Genomic DNA, 16490 nt, shown 5'->3' with positions numbered 1-16490 from the left:
AAACCAGATGATTATTATTTTCTTACCTGTTTGCATAGAGCCTTTTGAAAAGAGTCTGTCAATGGAACAGCATTGTGGAGACTTCTACACAACTGATGAGGTGCAATATTAGTATGCAACCTTCTGATCAAGAAGAGCCTTTTAATTATCTAGCAATTCAGGGCCCAGAGGACACATCTGTTGGAAAGTCTTCTACAATTCCCTGGAGAAATCGAAAAGAAGATGTCATGCATTCAAACTTTATTTCTATTATTATTATTAAGCTTTGGAACTTTACCGCCATCGCATTCTCAGAATCAGGTCGGCTGTCCTGCAGTTTCTGTCAATCAGTTAAATCCCTTTGGAACAGTAAGGCAAATCTCTTCTGCAAGGTCCACTTTTACAACAGCCTTTTATTCCTCATGTACATTCAGTTGTGTTGTAGACAGCAGGAATAATAAATCTGAACTGACATGTTTTACAACTTTGCTTCTGATATTCTTTTGCAAAGAACATATAAGAGAGAGTAACCACCGTGCATATTAATGCAGAAATAAAGGTAAAGGGAGTCAACTTTTAGGCAATTTACAGACTAGATAAAATTATACTCGTTGTTGCTGAAGGCATTTGCTGTATCTTACCATTTGCTATTTGTTAACTGGTTTTGGATTCAATGCTTGAGTGAGAATTTATTGCCACCCAATACCTCAAACTGATGACAGTAGAAAACTTCTCATATTATCATCATAGCTACAGTTAAACTGGCAACTAAGAACTCAGTGTACTTGATATGAGTAAAGCTGGTAGCTGTGCTGCCTCTACAGAAACTGTCTTTACACTTTGCAAGATATCAATGGAATAAGTATTTTTATCACTGTTCACTTCATGAATTCAGAGATATTTTTAAAAGTTGTGCAGTTTAGCTTTACAGGTCTTATCAAGAATTAGCAGCCTTATCAAGCACTAGCAGCCACTAACAGCTGCTGGCTTTCTGTTGAGGATACAGCATGCTTAGTGTACCAGTCTGAGTGCTCACATGCATTTCTGTGTGTACTATGTTTGTGTGTTGAGCGTAAGGGATCTGATTGAATAACAGCATTCTCTATTTCAGTCAGGTTCACTACAGTTAATTTGAGACTACATTTTGCCATTGATTTGTTTGGGTCTCGTGGGACCTTCAGCTTTCCATCATTGGATGTATTGAAAAATGAGATGGAGCAACATACAGTACATGATTGGAACAATGATGACTTTCCTCCTTGTGGTGAGCGGGAGTCACACTCTGGGTGCCAGTTGCCTAAAGCCTGCATTTTTGTAGCCCAGTTTAATATGTTTTTGACATTCAGAGAGCAAAGTGTAAGCATGATATGTCACCAACCATTTCTTATTTTGTTATAGTGGTAATCTACATAGAAAGGTGGGGGAAATGTCTGCTTCAGAAAGCATAGGATAATGACACCATTTCTCTTTCAGTCTCCATTAAATAATTCCTTCTTTAATGTAGTGATGGTAAAACATGGGGATTACAGATGGTTCTGGCTTGGCCTGAAAGTGGGGTAATCAAAATAGGCTTCTGTGCTCAGCCACCAATATTGGGAGGCAAGAGATTATTACAGCACAATTTATTTAATGGAGGGAGCCCAGGGAGGATGTGCGTGGCCGGTGGGTGGAAGGTTGCCTGTCATAGTGGCAGAATGATTGAACGGTGCTGCATGACCTCGCCAGGCACACTTGTGTGGGAGTGTTTAATCAGGACACATGACCACAACTGTGGAAGAATGGCCCTTTTTTTCGCATTGCATTTTTTCTGCACCTGATATGGCATTTAATTCAGCTTTATGTATTAGTCAGAGTTTAACCTTGGCAAAGTGATGGTATTGTTGTTGAGGTGAGATTATATCGATTGTCTGGACATCACATGCATTTTGAAAATGGGAAAGCCTGTTGGAAATAGTATTTGCTTAGTACCACATGTGACCCAGCTGGTATGCTTGACGTGGGCCCTTCCTGGTTCACCATTCTTTGCAATGCAACATCAGTTTATAATCTCTCCAGGTGGATGCACAAATCTAGCCGGCCAAGGCACACTTTTCTCTTTTAACATTTCAGTGTTGTTTTTCTTGACTTGACAATTGTGATTGTTGTCCTACTGACCAGAGGTAAATACAGTCCCCGACCGCCATATTAAGCACACCTATTCTACTGGTTGTTAATAGAAATGTTTGGAAAATAATAAACATATGTAGTGTCACTGACCTATAAGTGCATTTTGCTGAAGTTCAAAGTAAGCGTCAAAATGGGAAAGGAAGGTGATTTAAGTGACTGTGAACAAAGCATGGTTCTTTGTGCCAGATGGGCTGGTCTGAGTACTTCAGAAACTGCAGATCTACTGGGATTTTCCTACATAACCATCTCTAGGGTTTACAGAGAATGGTCTGAAAAAGAGAAATTATCCAGTGTGTGGCATGTCAGAGGAAAATGGCCACACTGCTTTGAGCTGATAAGACAGCAAAAGTGACTCAAATAATCATATGCTATATTCATAAGAGCTTCTATATAAGAGCTTCTCTGAATGCACAACACGTTGAATCTTGAAGCAAGTGGGCTATACCAGCAGAAGACCACACTGGGTGACACGCCTCTCTGCTAAAAACAGGAAGCCAAGGCTCCAATTTGCACCTGGTCTGATGAGTCTTGATTTCTGCTGCAACATTTAGATGGTAAAATCAAAAATTGGCATAAATAACATGAAAGCGAGGCTACATCTTGCTATGTATTAGCAAGTGGTGGTGGTGTAATACTGTGGGGGATATTTTCTTGGAACACTTTGGGTCCCTTTAACACTTGACCACACAGCCTATCTGAGTGTTGTTGTTGTTGACCATGTCCATCCTTTTGTGAACACGGTGTATCCATCTGAACACTGCTTCCAGCAGGATAATTCATCAGATCACAAAGTTCAAATAATCTCCACCTAGCATCTTGAGTATGACAGTGAGTTCACTTAACTCAGAATGCCTTCACAGTCACCAATTCTCAATACAATAGAGCACCTTTGGGATGTAGTCAAACAGGAGATTGGCATGATGGATGCCAACAAATCTGGAGCAACTGGATGATGCTATGATATCAAGATGGACCAAAATCTCCGAGGAATATTTGACGAATTGAGGAAGTTCTAAAGGCAAAGAAGAGTTCAACCTAGTGCTAGCAAGGGGTAACAAATAAAAACCTAATAAAGTGTCAGGTGAATGTAAAACATTTTTGCTTTTCACCATAGAGAGAATATGTTCTTAAATGGGTGTTTTACCCAAGCTTTCCAAATGCCTACCTTCTATGTAATGTATGAATTATGTTCAAGGGGTGAAAGTCAATATTTAGGAAGTGATAGTAACTCTGATGATTTACAGTGACAGTTTACTATAGTCTTCATTATTTTTTGTCATTCTTTGTTTTGAACATGGCAGATTGACAGTTATTATTCAAACAGTTGTGCTCATGATGCAATCAGTGCTGTTCAAAAAAGCAGTAACCAAAAAAACACATTAGGTACTGTAGGTGTAATCTTCAAAGGAAACCCAACAGGGCATTCTTTACTTTGATTATAGGTAATGCAGTGACACAGCCTTGAAAAATGAAAACTCTAAAAACAAGAAATCACTTGGTTTCTAGCAATCAAGCAGACACAGCACAGTGTATTTTATGGGAAATGTCAGCATGTTTGGAATTGCTAATTAAGACTTCTTGGATTTAAACACTTCCTGTAGGCTATCAATTCTCTCTGATGTCTCCTATTGAGCATTCAGGGACACTTTTTATAGAGACCTGAGTAAAATACTGTTTGCAACTGCATTTCTTAGTCTGTGCTTTTCTATTTAAGTGCCATGTGTTTTGGATTCATTAATTTTACAATGCAATGAGGTTTCAAGGGGAAAAGAAAGCCATCCTTTTGTACCCCAAGCTCAATGACTTCCTGGTGTTTTATTTTATCCCTGAAATTACCCAAAGACTTTATTTATCATTTTACATATAATGGCAACTAAAACATGAACAGTGTATTCATGTTGAAGCACCAACCCTCTCATTTCTCCTCACAGAGATTCTGTTATTTGTAGTACATACAGATTGACCTTTTAAGCCCTGCCTGCATCCCAGGTGGATCCACCCCTCGCCATCTTTCTGAAATTGAATTGAAACAGTCATCAATGCAGTACTCTGGGGGATGGACGCAATAAAAATAATGATTAATAATTTAATCAGAGATGCTCGTCATTAGAGAACCAACTACACAGATAAATTCTGTTAACTTCAGACTTAATTAGCAGAATATGCAAAATAAAACAGTAGGTTTAGGTGGATCAGGAGAATGACCATGTAAAGGTGACAGTTATACCATAATACAACATATTATAGGGACATTCAATACGTTTTATGTCACAGTAGATGAGGGTTTGTGTCTTACAAGATCAAATATCGAGATCACCTGCGATTGACATTATCCCATTGCTAACATAACTCATTCACTTCAAGTTACCACTATATAGTTGAAGCTTCACAAATGTATAGAAGGCTAAAGTGCTTATGAAACAGTAGAGAGGAAATACTTACCTGGATCAATGTGCTTGGCCTGGCCCTGCCACATGCTGGGTGTCTCAAAGACTTTGACAAATGGCTGGATTATGAGACAGGCAGTGGTGAGAGACAGATTGCTCACTCCGCTCTGCTATAGGGTGATTTATCTGCACCATCTCACAGCAGATATCACATCCCCTTTTTCTCCACACCAGTTTTGGCCATAACAAGTTACTCAGTTTTCAATCGCACAGAGGCTCCAGCAAAGTTAGCAGGTATAAAGCTAAGTCCTGACCATGTTTGGCATCTAGAAATTACAGAGCTAAGAAAAAAACAACAACAAAAAAGGATAAATCCTGCACATAAGCCTTTGCTTACTCACGCAAACCAGTGAAAATCAGATACAATGTAGCCTCTGAGATTTAGTTTCATTTCATGCTGAGGAGTTTCCAACAGCTTTAAAGCTTTATTGACTTTGGTCTTATTTACCTCTACTTTTTATGTTTCCAGAAACAACGGCTTTAAAAAATAAAGATAAGGTGATCAATTTGCATCTATATTATGTCCTGAAGACTTGGATGTTTCCTAAAACTGCTGCATTCCCTGGTTAATTTATCTTGTTGGTTGTCCAACTGCTTATTTTCTGTCACTGTTTTTACATCTTATCTCTACTGTGTTTTTTTGGGGTTTTTTTTGTTTTTCATGCTCCTATCCTCTCACCCTTTGACGTCAGAATGGAGTTAGATACTAATTTTTTTTGTTTTGGTTTTTTGTGCGAGTTTTTCTTACGCCATGTTTGAGTAGCAGCTTGCAAAGTGATGAAAACTTTGGCCCAGCACTGGTGCAATCCTGCAGTAAGGTCATGAAGTGATGGTGTACACAGTGACCAGTTACAGGTATTATAGTCACTCGATTATCGTAGCATCTCTTCTGTGGTGAGAGAAAACCCATTGCTCCATCTCTCTCCAAGTCCCACTTCTTTATTGATGTTAGGTTCTTGCTTGTAGTGAAAAGAGGTTTTGAATTCATTTAAGGGGACACTGGCCGATGTTTACTCTGTGTCTGGCTGTCAGGAGACTCCTTTGACATGACATTAAGGACCCTATGGGAGATAACAAGGCATCATGATAAAACACAGACGCAATTAGTGGCAGGATGACAGTCTACAAAGCAGATAGTGGCACATGCTAGTAGGATAAATGCATGCTCATGACACAGCTCATACTTATAGAGTGCTCTCTGTCCTCTCTTTGCCTTTTACAGCCCTGTCACTCACCGTCTCTCCATTTTCTCCCATTGAAGGTCTACTTTTTTGTTGACTTTAGACCACCCATGTATAGTTCTTCTTCTTTCAGAGAACAGGTTGCAGTTTTTGAGCTTGGGAAGACTCTGATCCCAGTGACACCGAAAGATAGTATAAAAGACAGACTTGGCTAAATCAGAGCAGATGTATGAAATATCTTGACTGAGCATTTTTCTCAGTGGGCTATCTGATTATATCTGGTCAGTTTGCAAAGTGGGTCTGGTGATTCTATGATTTAGTCAGAGCTTTCAAGAGTATACTTTAGAGCTATTGAAACATCACAGCAAATTTAGGCTGGACATATCTCAGTGAGTGGCTCTGGGGCATATTCTTAAATGTCTGGAACTGACACTGCAGCATTTAGAAAGTTTCCCTAAGATGCTTAGCCAGGTTAGGGGCTTTTGAATCCCTGCATGTACTCTGTCATGGAATTTGAATGGAGAAGAAGTGAAACGAAACAGGAATTATTGCATTACTGAAGTGTTTAAATTCCCTTTGAGCCATTTACAGAGAATGATCGATATATATGACGTTTTTGACTGAGGTAACCTACATTATTATAGTGCCTCTTTTAATTATCTCCCAACTAATGCATTGTATACTTTAAGATAATAAACTGAGCAAATGAAATATCTCAACATACCTAAACAGAGTTTGACCTATAAATGAAAAAGTCTGCACTTTTGAGTTTGGGAGCTGATGATTGCTGGTAATGTTGATCAATACAGGGTGCGTTTCCTCATATAAAGCTAATAAATGTGTTGTGAAGTGCTATTGAAAGTGTTTATCAATTTCTGAGAGCAGGCTATATTCCATTGATTAGAATTTGGGAAGTCGAGGTTACATTTGCCTGTGTCTACTCGTAAAGGGCTATAGTTCTTCTCTTTTAAGAGTTGTTTACTGCAGCAGTTATGACATTGTCTAAAGCATAATCTTTCTTATGTGTGTTCAGTAACAGTCCCAGATAGTTTTAGAGCTGAATGAAAAAATCACACCCTGTACCCTTAGCTTGATGTCCCACCAGAAACACTACTAGCAATCTTATTTATGGATCTCTTTTAGTGGCGTAATGCTGACCCCTTTCAGTTGATTTTGCTTCTCCTCTACCGTTTGTAGGCATTTAGTAAATCCCTGTTTTCTCTTAGTCTAAGTTTGGGGAGATTTGCTTCTACCTCTGATGGAATCTTCTTAGCCTAGGTTTGATAAAACTGCATGCCTCACCTAAATATAGCCTCTTTTAACTGCACAGCCCCAGTGTCAATGATGTGCTTGCAGTATGCCTACTGGCTGTGCTTAGCAAAGACAGCACCGTTATGACAGTTCATTGGAGCGGGTGACAACAAAAAATAGGTTTAACCCTTTTAACCTGATTTTTTTTTCTCCTAAACACTTAAATCTTGCTGTGTTTGCCAACTGGCTTGTTTAAGACCAGTGGACTATGCCTTTATGGGCAGTAAACAGGCCTTTTTTGTTGCTGATGTTGTTCTCCTGTTATTTGTGAAAGGCTTTACCATAGATTGCATTTCCCTTTGGCTAAGCATAGCTTATGATTTTTTTCTGTTTCACAAGAGCTTTTCATGCTTAATTTCCATTCACACTCCGTGTTCACTAATTCACAACTGGCAGTGGACTAAGAGAAGCTGTTGCTCTGTCAGTTATCATGTGAATTTAAGTTTAATATATAACTGTTCTGTTAAGTTGGTCCTATGACATTTAATCACACCTAAAATACAGCTCCCCTGCTATGAAACACCTGCATTTCTTTTGTTCAGGAGAGAAATATATATATTGTTTTTCATTATTTTCAAAAAAAGAAAAAAAAAACAGTCATAGTACACTGCATTATGTTTACATTTACCAAGATTAAAACACATTAAGGACCGTAGGATTTAGGGTGATCTATTTCCAGAAATTTATTTGAAGAGTTTTCTATAACTAAGGTCCCAAGTTTCTACAGTTACTCAGAACTGCCATATCAAATATTGGTCCACAAAGGCTTTTTTCATGTTTAAGCGACAGTCATTTTTCTGTATTTCTGGAAAAGGGAGAAGTGAATGAAAGACTTTCAGTGTGTTACAATCTGTAATTAAATCCTTCACACTACACCTCAAATGCTTCCTTTATCAGACGACACTGTAGCACAAACACAATTTATTTTGGTATGTGCCCTACAAAATTATAAATTAAACATTAAGTAAGTGGATAGAAAAATAAGTGCTCCAATGTCTAGTCTGTAGAAATCGAGAAAAGGTTTTTAGATAGCAAGTCTTGTTTCAGACTAACTCTACAGAAAAAAGCTTTCCCTCAACAAAATCATGGCAGTAATGAATGTTCAGACTCATGGTCATTTAAATAATAGTGTTTTTCATGACCTCCAGAAGGACAATTTTTACAGTCAGAAAAATAGGTTAGAGTGGGTGGTTTGGTGGTTAAGTGGTGAGGATTAGATGATGAACACCGTGATTAAACTCTCCTTCTTACATACATTCAACGCTTCTCACCAACACAGTGATAATCTCTCACCTTAGCCAAGTAATCTTAATGGTTATATGGGTCAACCAACCAGTTTTAATATATATACTGTGGGATTAGTGGGTTTAAACTGCTTAGCTAATGACAGATTAACAGCTTCAGTGAAATAACTCATACTGTATATGAAAACATACAAACTGACATTTCCACATGGAAGAAAAATCTTCATGTTGTCTTACACACCTGAAGTTTGTATTGAAAGAGTGTATAGCTTTGCAGTAATCAGATTGGATATAGGGACTGACATTTAAAGCTAGTTCCTTTTCCAGCACTTGTCTTGTCTTTAGTGACCACTCAAAGTGCTTTACAGCACAAGCCACATTCACATTCACAAACTGTAGAGCCTTTATCTATCACACTCACTCTCACTGGAGGAGCTGGGGATGAAAAGCCTTCCGATTCTGACACGACAGTCAATCTGATTGTATGGGATCCATCATTTTCTCAGCATGGTAGCCAGCAGATAGATATTTCTACAATCAAAATGTAAACAGGTGCGCAGACGTGCACTCATACAAAATTATGAACATTTGCTCCCTGTATATTCAGTCCCATACTGTATATACTCCATTTTTGTATCCTAGCCTTGTGCCTCCTCAATTTAGATATAAGCTACTCTGAAAGGTAAGCGTGTGTACTGTAAGGCTGTTTGTGGTGGCTCTCATAGTCCCTTTCAGGTAGCCTGGCTGGCAGGGTGAGGAGAATGAGAAAGGCTTATCGTGTAGTCAGATGCACTCTAAGGGTGACAACATGTTCCTGCTGTCCCTGGTCACCCCACCGAGAGCATAGTGGTCTGTGACTCTGTCCCTGCAGACAGCAAAATGTCAGGGCTCCCTTCATCGGTACAGTGAACTCTGAGCATCATAACAAGCTAGGTGTGAGCTATCACACTGCTATATTTTTTAGTTTTTTAAAAAATGTTTTTCTAGACTAATTAATAAAAAATATACATATATGTTTTACACACACCCATCAGACCTGCCTTCCCGTTATTTACATTTTTTGTCATGCAATCTCTGATACTTTGCTCATAAAATGTGATCTCTGGCCACATTTTTCCATAATTTGCTATAAACTTGTAAAGCACTTTGTCACTGTTTTATTCTTTGTGTTTTACAAAAGACTGATTCATGTAGAACTGATGCAATGGACTCAGATCCAGACATAGAAGTAGTATTTCTTTACTGAATAAAACTTTTAATTTTTTGACATTTAGAATGGATTTCACACCTTGCTAGTTTTGCATTTTTATTTGTGCTTACGTGTCCATAATAACCGCAGCATCAATCGGGAGCACCTTAACAATCATGTAACAAAATAAAAGCACTGCTAACCTAGCAATACTAGCTGACTTCCTTTTGCTTTTATTTTAAAACAGGTGGTATCCCATCACACAAGTGAAAATTCTGATTTTCTGTGCACATATAGATATGGGATTGTTTAATGCCTTTGAAATGTCCGTCTAACATCCCAGGCTCACCCGCTATATTTATAGAACAATGTCTCCTATGTCAGGGTTCTAGTGCATAATAAAAGACAGTAAATGGATCCCTGCTATGTTTAGGTGGCCTGACCTCCATTAGAAGGCAGCTACAAGACTGAAAAAGAGAAATCATGAGCATTTATTCATGCATGCATGAACAAACATGCACATAAACACAGTCTATTGATAGAGACACATTGAGATCATGGAGATTTTTACACTGCACTTTAAAAGTAACTGCTTATCCTTAAATATTGTATTGGGCCAAAATCAATAATTATCAGAGTCAAGATTTGCTTTTTATTTGTATTTTCTTTAATCAATGATTGTGTCAATAGTGATAAGTGAGGTTTGATCAAACAGGTGTCAGCAGCACTTGGACAATTGTCAAGTCTATATCTCTATAGCTTTCTTTCTCCTTTTCTCTGTAGCTAAAAGATACCCAGTTAAAATTCTGAGTGCATTTACAAAGCGCCTGCTTTGTCTGGTCAAAGTCCATTGTCCAAAGTCCAAAGTCCATGGTCCATTTGCCTCATATTTAGATTTATTTATTGTGCAGCAATATTTGCTCTTAAATCTGCTTAAGCATATTATTATTGACATTGTACAGGCAAAGCACCACTCTGGCTGAATCCAGCTTCACAGACTTATTAGTATGGCTATAGACCTTTAGGCTCAGTTTCCCAGACATGGACTAATCTTAGTCCTAGGCCTTAAACATTTTAAATAGAGGTGTTCACTGAATTTATTTGTTAGATGGGACTAATTCATGTCAGGAAAAGTTGTCGTAAATGTTGTTATTATGGCATGAAAACCAGTTTCCATGCATGTTTTACAAACATGGAAAAAAGAAAAAACATTTCCCTTAAGCTTTCATTCATTGATTTTTATTTTTTCCTCAAAATTACAATGTTTGATCAGTTATAATAAAAACAGTCTTGCCTTTGTCGAGGAAATGAACTCAATCTTGAATTTTAAGAAAACTTTGTGTGTCTTGCTGCACATTCATGACTAATATAAGTAGTAAAATGAAGGTTACAAATACTGTAAGACATAGGTATTCTAGGGAAAACTTTATTTCATGTAAATAATATTTAAATTGTTTGATATTGGGGAAACATGGCAGTATGAAGCACAAATGCCCTTACCAATGTTTGCATTTCTTCCTTCAAAGTTTTACTTGTCCTTCTGGGTTTCAGTCTTAATGTGAGCACACAGTGGTGGCAGGGTCGGTCTAAATATAACTCCACTTGACAACAATCTGGAAAAGTAGATACCCTTTTACTTTGAAGAATTCCAATTACTGTCACTGTTTCCTCAGTGAATGTGTCTGTGTGCGCAATACACATAAAACTGAGATGTAGTGTACATATCTGCATGCCGTAGAACTGTCTAAACACATTACAAACCTCATAACTGCTTGTGCTATTTTTGAAGAAACATTTTAACATTTTCATCCAGACTGATGTAAATTCTATCCATAGATGTGTGCATCAGAGATTGTGTGCTCAGACATAACAATGAGAACCAGAAATAGGGATACTATATTGCAAACAGCAGTGATTTCCAATGTTTGCTTTTCTCCTGCATCAATAAAGGTTTTTTGTCTTGTGTACAGTTAAAAGGACTCAAACTGCTGCAATGTGAAAGATCAGTGAATATATTACAGGTGTGTAATGGTAATGTGTGCTTAATCACACATATGTCTCATATTTCTTAGAGAAATTGTTGTTTTAGTTGTAACTGTTTATCAAAAGAAATACAGAAACAAATAACAGGACAAATCTTACATTTTCGTTTTGTTTTTTATGTGTTTGCTCTATGAAGCCAGAAGTTTGATATTGGTATATCTAACTTAATATAATTTGGACCAGGGATGTTTTTGGATGTGACTGTGTGATTCTGTGGAGCAGCAATTCACTGTAAACACTGGATATATTTACTGAAACATACTGAGAATAAATCATGAAATCTACCGATTTTAGCTCCAACAAAGAAGTCAAACAGCAGTAATTTATTGTTGTAATTTAGCGAGCTTTCAGTAAAAATCTCTATCCTATCTTGTTTATATATGTAGCATCCATTCTTCTTCATTTTTATAGCCTTGCTCTTGATGTAAGTTTTGTCCAAAGACAAATTTTTATGGCCCAGTTAGAAGTGGGTGGGTAAACTCACCAATCACTGCATCAATGCACAATGATTCAATTACTGAGCCAGCAGAGTGTGCAATTTATATCCAAACTCTCTGGTTTGGAAGACTGACGAGGTCACAGTACAGTTTTTAATTAACAGTTAACCTCCGCTGACCTTTGAGGTGTGATTTAGAGGCATGCCTACACACATGTTTTCATATCAGGCCCCCTTTTTGTCATGGATACATATTGGCTACGTTCATAAGTGCAGAGTTTATTAAACCATTATTACACCATGTTCATGTAAGCTTGCCAAACACTACATACATAGTAATAAAAGCTTAAAATAGGTCAGTGATGAGAGAGAAGGAAAGGCAGGGACTCTGACAGGTAAAGGAAACTGGGTGATGTTAAATGCTGTCAGTGTGTATGCCCCACAGGTTTAATATCAGAAAGAGGAATTCTAATAAGTAAGTTGGATGAAGCTGTTGAGTGTTCCAAGGGGAGAGAGAATGGTGATTGGAGTGGACCTTTCAGTTTCCTTTCACATGTAGGTTAAGGAAACAGAGGTGAGGAGATGCTGGCTGTTTGTGAACAGTTAGTGAATCAGAAAGTGCAGAGGTTTAAGGGGAGTGACAGAGAAGTATGTATGGTTGTTATAGGACAGGTATCAGGGCAGCAAGACAATGGTGAGATGTGCTAGGTGTAACAGATGGGTTCAAGGCATGGTGGTATTATGTCAGGGATCAACTCTGATCGCCTTCTTGTTTGAACTGGTGATGGACAGGTTGACTGATGAGGTCAGGCAGGAGTTTGCATGGACAATGATGTTTGCAGATGACATTGTGATCTTTAGTCAGAGTAGGAAGCAGGTGGAACAGAGAGCCCGGAGAGGTGGAGGTATGCTCTGGAGAGGAAAGGAATGAAAGTCAGTAGAAGCAAGAGATTTTGTAAATAAGAGGGAAATTGGTACAATAGAAGAGATCCAAGACGTAGAGATATATTGATAGTGGATACACTGGACAATAAATATGGAATGAAATATGGAGCTGCCAGATGGAAGAAAAAGAGGCCACACATTCCTTTTCTTAAAGTTTTATCTAACACAGAACAAATGTTGGTCTCCTCAGTTCATCAAACATGCATATTTTATTTGACTATGCCTTATGCTGTATATGTATATGTCATTGATGCTTGAATATAACACAGCAATCAGAATAAAAAAGCAGCCCACTTTAATACTCACACTATAAGTTAAAAGAAAATGACACTATTGATATGTACAAAATGTTGTCTTCTTTTATTTAGTTTGGAGGCAGTTAAATTGTGCAGTTTATAGAACATTCACTCTGTGAAAGACAAACACAACAAAGGTACCTCATATTTTTATATTCTGACTTTGTTATTCATTATATTTCTGCATTTCTCCATGTCTCTCACCAACAAGGTTTTACTGGGATTTGACCATGCTGCTGCTGATGGTTGGAAACCTCATCATCATCCCTGTGGGCATCACCTTTTTCAAGGATGAGCACACCCCCCCGTGGATTGTGTTCAACGTTGTCTCCGACACCTTCTTCCTCATGGACCTGGTTCTTAATTTCAGGACGGGTATCGTCAAGGAAGATAACACAGAAATCATCTTAGATCCGCAACAGATCAAGATCAAGTACTTGCGGAGCTGGTTTGTGGTCGACTTCATATCCTCCATCCCCGTAGACTACATCTTCCTCATTGTGGAGACGCGCATTGACTCGGATTTCTACAAGACGGCACGCGCCTTACGCATTGTCCGCTTTACCAAGATACTAAGCTTGCTGCGCCTCCTGCGCCTCTCTAGACTCATTCGCTACATCCACCAGTGGGAGGAGGTAAGAAATCATTTTCAGGCTGTTAAACTGTATGTGAACAGGTCTGAAGAAAGTTTAGTTTATAATGTGTATCTTGTGAACTGCTTTATATTGTTATTGAGAAAACAGTATCATTTGCAGTGATCATCATACAAGCATATTAGTTCATGAAGATAGTTAAACAGGCAGGGATTCATTTCCCTAAGTTCGATTGCAATTCAGATTCTATTTCTTTCCTGGGGAGCCACTGCAAAGATGTTTGCTTCCCCTTTTCTTTCAGGAAAGAAATATAGATGGGTGCTGCGTCTGATTGCATCCACCCTTGAAAAGAGAAAAGAGGCTCTTTGCTGTGTACCAGTCACCAATAAGTTGATGAAGGCAGGATGTTGATTAGCATTTTCCCACTGTGTGCCTGTCCTAGCAGTGGAACCCCAGAGTCCAAAGAGGCAGTGCTGCAGTACAAGCATGATTATGATTGTGGTAATAATTAGAAAAGTTCCAATTACTCTCACTGGATGAATCTTCTTGTTTAGTCTCATAGGTAAAAGGTGCAAAGTGAAGCATCAGAATCTCAGCATGGAGTCAACAGGAACACACTCTATGCGGCTGCTCTGCATCATTGTGGAATTAGCCATGCAAAGGAATATTTCAGCTACAAGTCAGACCGTGAAATTCTAGGAACAACAACACTTAACAGATGTATCGTCTAAATGCAAGCAGTATATGTAATGAAATAATGAAATTCTCTCCACAGTACTGAAGTGTGTCTCTTTGTTTAGTTTGGGGAAATTACTTTTGTGTCCAGGTACTTTCCACTTGATCACAGAATTATTATTATTATTATTTTTTTTTTTTAATTTAAAGTAAAGAAAAGTTGATAAGGCATTTTCACTGATTTAAACTCTAAATTTAGCTTGTTATTTTTAGGTTTTAAAAGTACAATTGCTGTGAGAAGTTTACATCTACTCATCATCTGCATCATTGTCTGTCACGGTGGTGGAACGGACTCAGGCGCAGACTGAGGTAGCACGGTTCAACAACACTTTATTAATCACTCCGGTGCGCTATGTACACGTGAAGGGGGGGAAAACACCAGGGTCCCGGGGGTCAATAGGGGGGAAACACACATCTTCACACTTGCTCCGCTCCTCGTCCAAACACTCCTCACACAAGCAACCCACTCACACTCACGGGGTCCAGGAATCAAAACGGGCGGGTCCAGATAAACCTATAAACATAGACAAGGGTAAGTCGGCGGCAAGCACGGGAACAACTAATTCACAATGAAGCCAGGCAATACTGACGAGGGTCACTCAATATTCCAGCGACGAATAGCTCAGAGCCCCAGCCTTAAGAAGAGCCAGAGATCAACTGCAATTCACTCGAGATCAGCTGCAGGTGCATGGGCCAAGGGCGGGAGCCCAATCAGAGCTCCGCCCAGGCAGACAGGTAGGAGAGAGAGAGAGAGAGAGAGAGAAAAACAACAAACACTTGTGGCCACACTGGGCTGGCCGGGGAGGCACAGGGACCATGACATTGTCATGGTCATTTAACTAAGTTGTTAATTAAATTAAGTTGTTTAATGGTTTCTTTGAACTATTCTTTATCCAGGATGGAATGAGTGTACAGCATGTATCTTTAATAACAAGAATCACAAGTTTGAATTTATTTTGGATCTTTTAAATATTTTGCTGTTACCACGACAACCATGCCCGTTATGAATATACATGAACAGCTGACCATAATAAATGTCAATAGTTATAATATTTATTGTCAATGTACGCAAGTTACTGTGAAAATTCTTTTTACATATACATAAAAATTAATGCCAAAACTTTAAAATAATTAAAATAAATCTGCTCGAGAAAAGTTAATAAAAGAACATCTTATCTTTAAGAGTTTGAATCAAAGGGAAATCCCAGCATAGTGTTTTAGTTAGGGCTACAGCGTGCCATCGGAGCAGCTTGGCAAGTTGTGGCGTCACTTCTCCAAGTTTCTAGAGCTGGAGGAAATACTGTAGCTTGTGATTACTATAATTTTCATATTCATCAAAACATTCAGCAACTGCTTGTGCTCTATGTGTCACGGGTAACGGGAAAGTACGGACTCAGTCGCGGAGCTCAGGATGCAAAGTACACGGTGCGTTTATTTACAGTGCCCAAACACAGTTTTCAAACATAAAGTGAAGTGCAAAGTCCAACAGTGATCTTCTCCAAACTCCCAGTGGTGCGCAGGTGAGTTTCCAAAGTGAGTCCCAGAGTGTGTGTTCTCCTCCAATAGCTTAATCCACGGGCTCCTGCTCTCCAACCTCCAGCTCTGTATCTCTTCCTCCTATAAACGAGCAAAAACCACAGGTGAGAAAGCTAGCCGGCTAAAGCTAAGCTGCAAGTCACAAAACACTCTTCACTACCGCGCTTCGAGTACAATCCAGCGTCGACTGCCATCTGGACACCCAGTTAAATACCTCAGCCCACAACGAAGGATGATCAGTGACAGCTGGGTGGCAAATTAGGTGCAGGTGTGTCAGCCACTGGGTGGAGGAGGAGAGAGAGAGAGAAGCACACACATACACACACACACACACAGGCAGGTCTCCCCGGGAAGGACTGTCCGACCATGACACTATGTATGGGACCAAC

At 38.8% G+C, this 16490-nt stretch overlaps 1 protein-coding gene across 1 annotated transcript in view; it reads left to right on the top strand.

Moving 5' to 3' along the window:
• hcn4 (hyperpolarization activated cyclic nucleotide-gated potassium channel 4) overlaps nt 1-16490 on the top strand; it is a 76412-nt gene that overhangs the window by 4188 nt on the left and 55734 nt on the right. Inside the window, exon 2 of the mRNA XM_084929728.1 lies at nt 13449-13872. Coding sequence (XP_084785854.1) covers nt 13449-13872 — 424 coding nt within the window. The remainder of the gene's footprint in view (nt 1-13448; nt 13873-16490) is intronic.

This window comes from Perissodus microlepis, chromosome 1, assembly GCF_051167445.1.
Source record: "Perissodus microlepis isolate ML-2025 ecotype Zambia chromosome 1, ASM5116744v1, whole genome shotgun sequence".
Taxonomy (NCBI): Eukaryota; Metazoa; Chordata; class Actinopteri; order Cichliformes; family Cichlidae; genus Perissodus; species Perissodus microlepis.
This window is presented reverse-complemented; position numbering and strand designations above follow the sequence as displayed.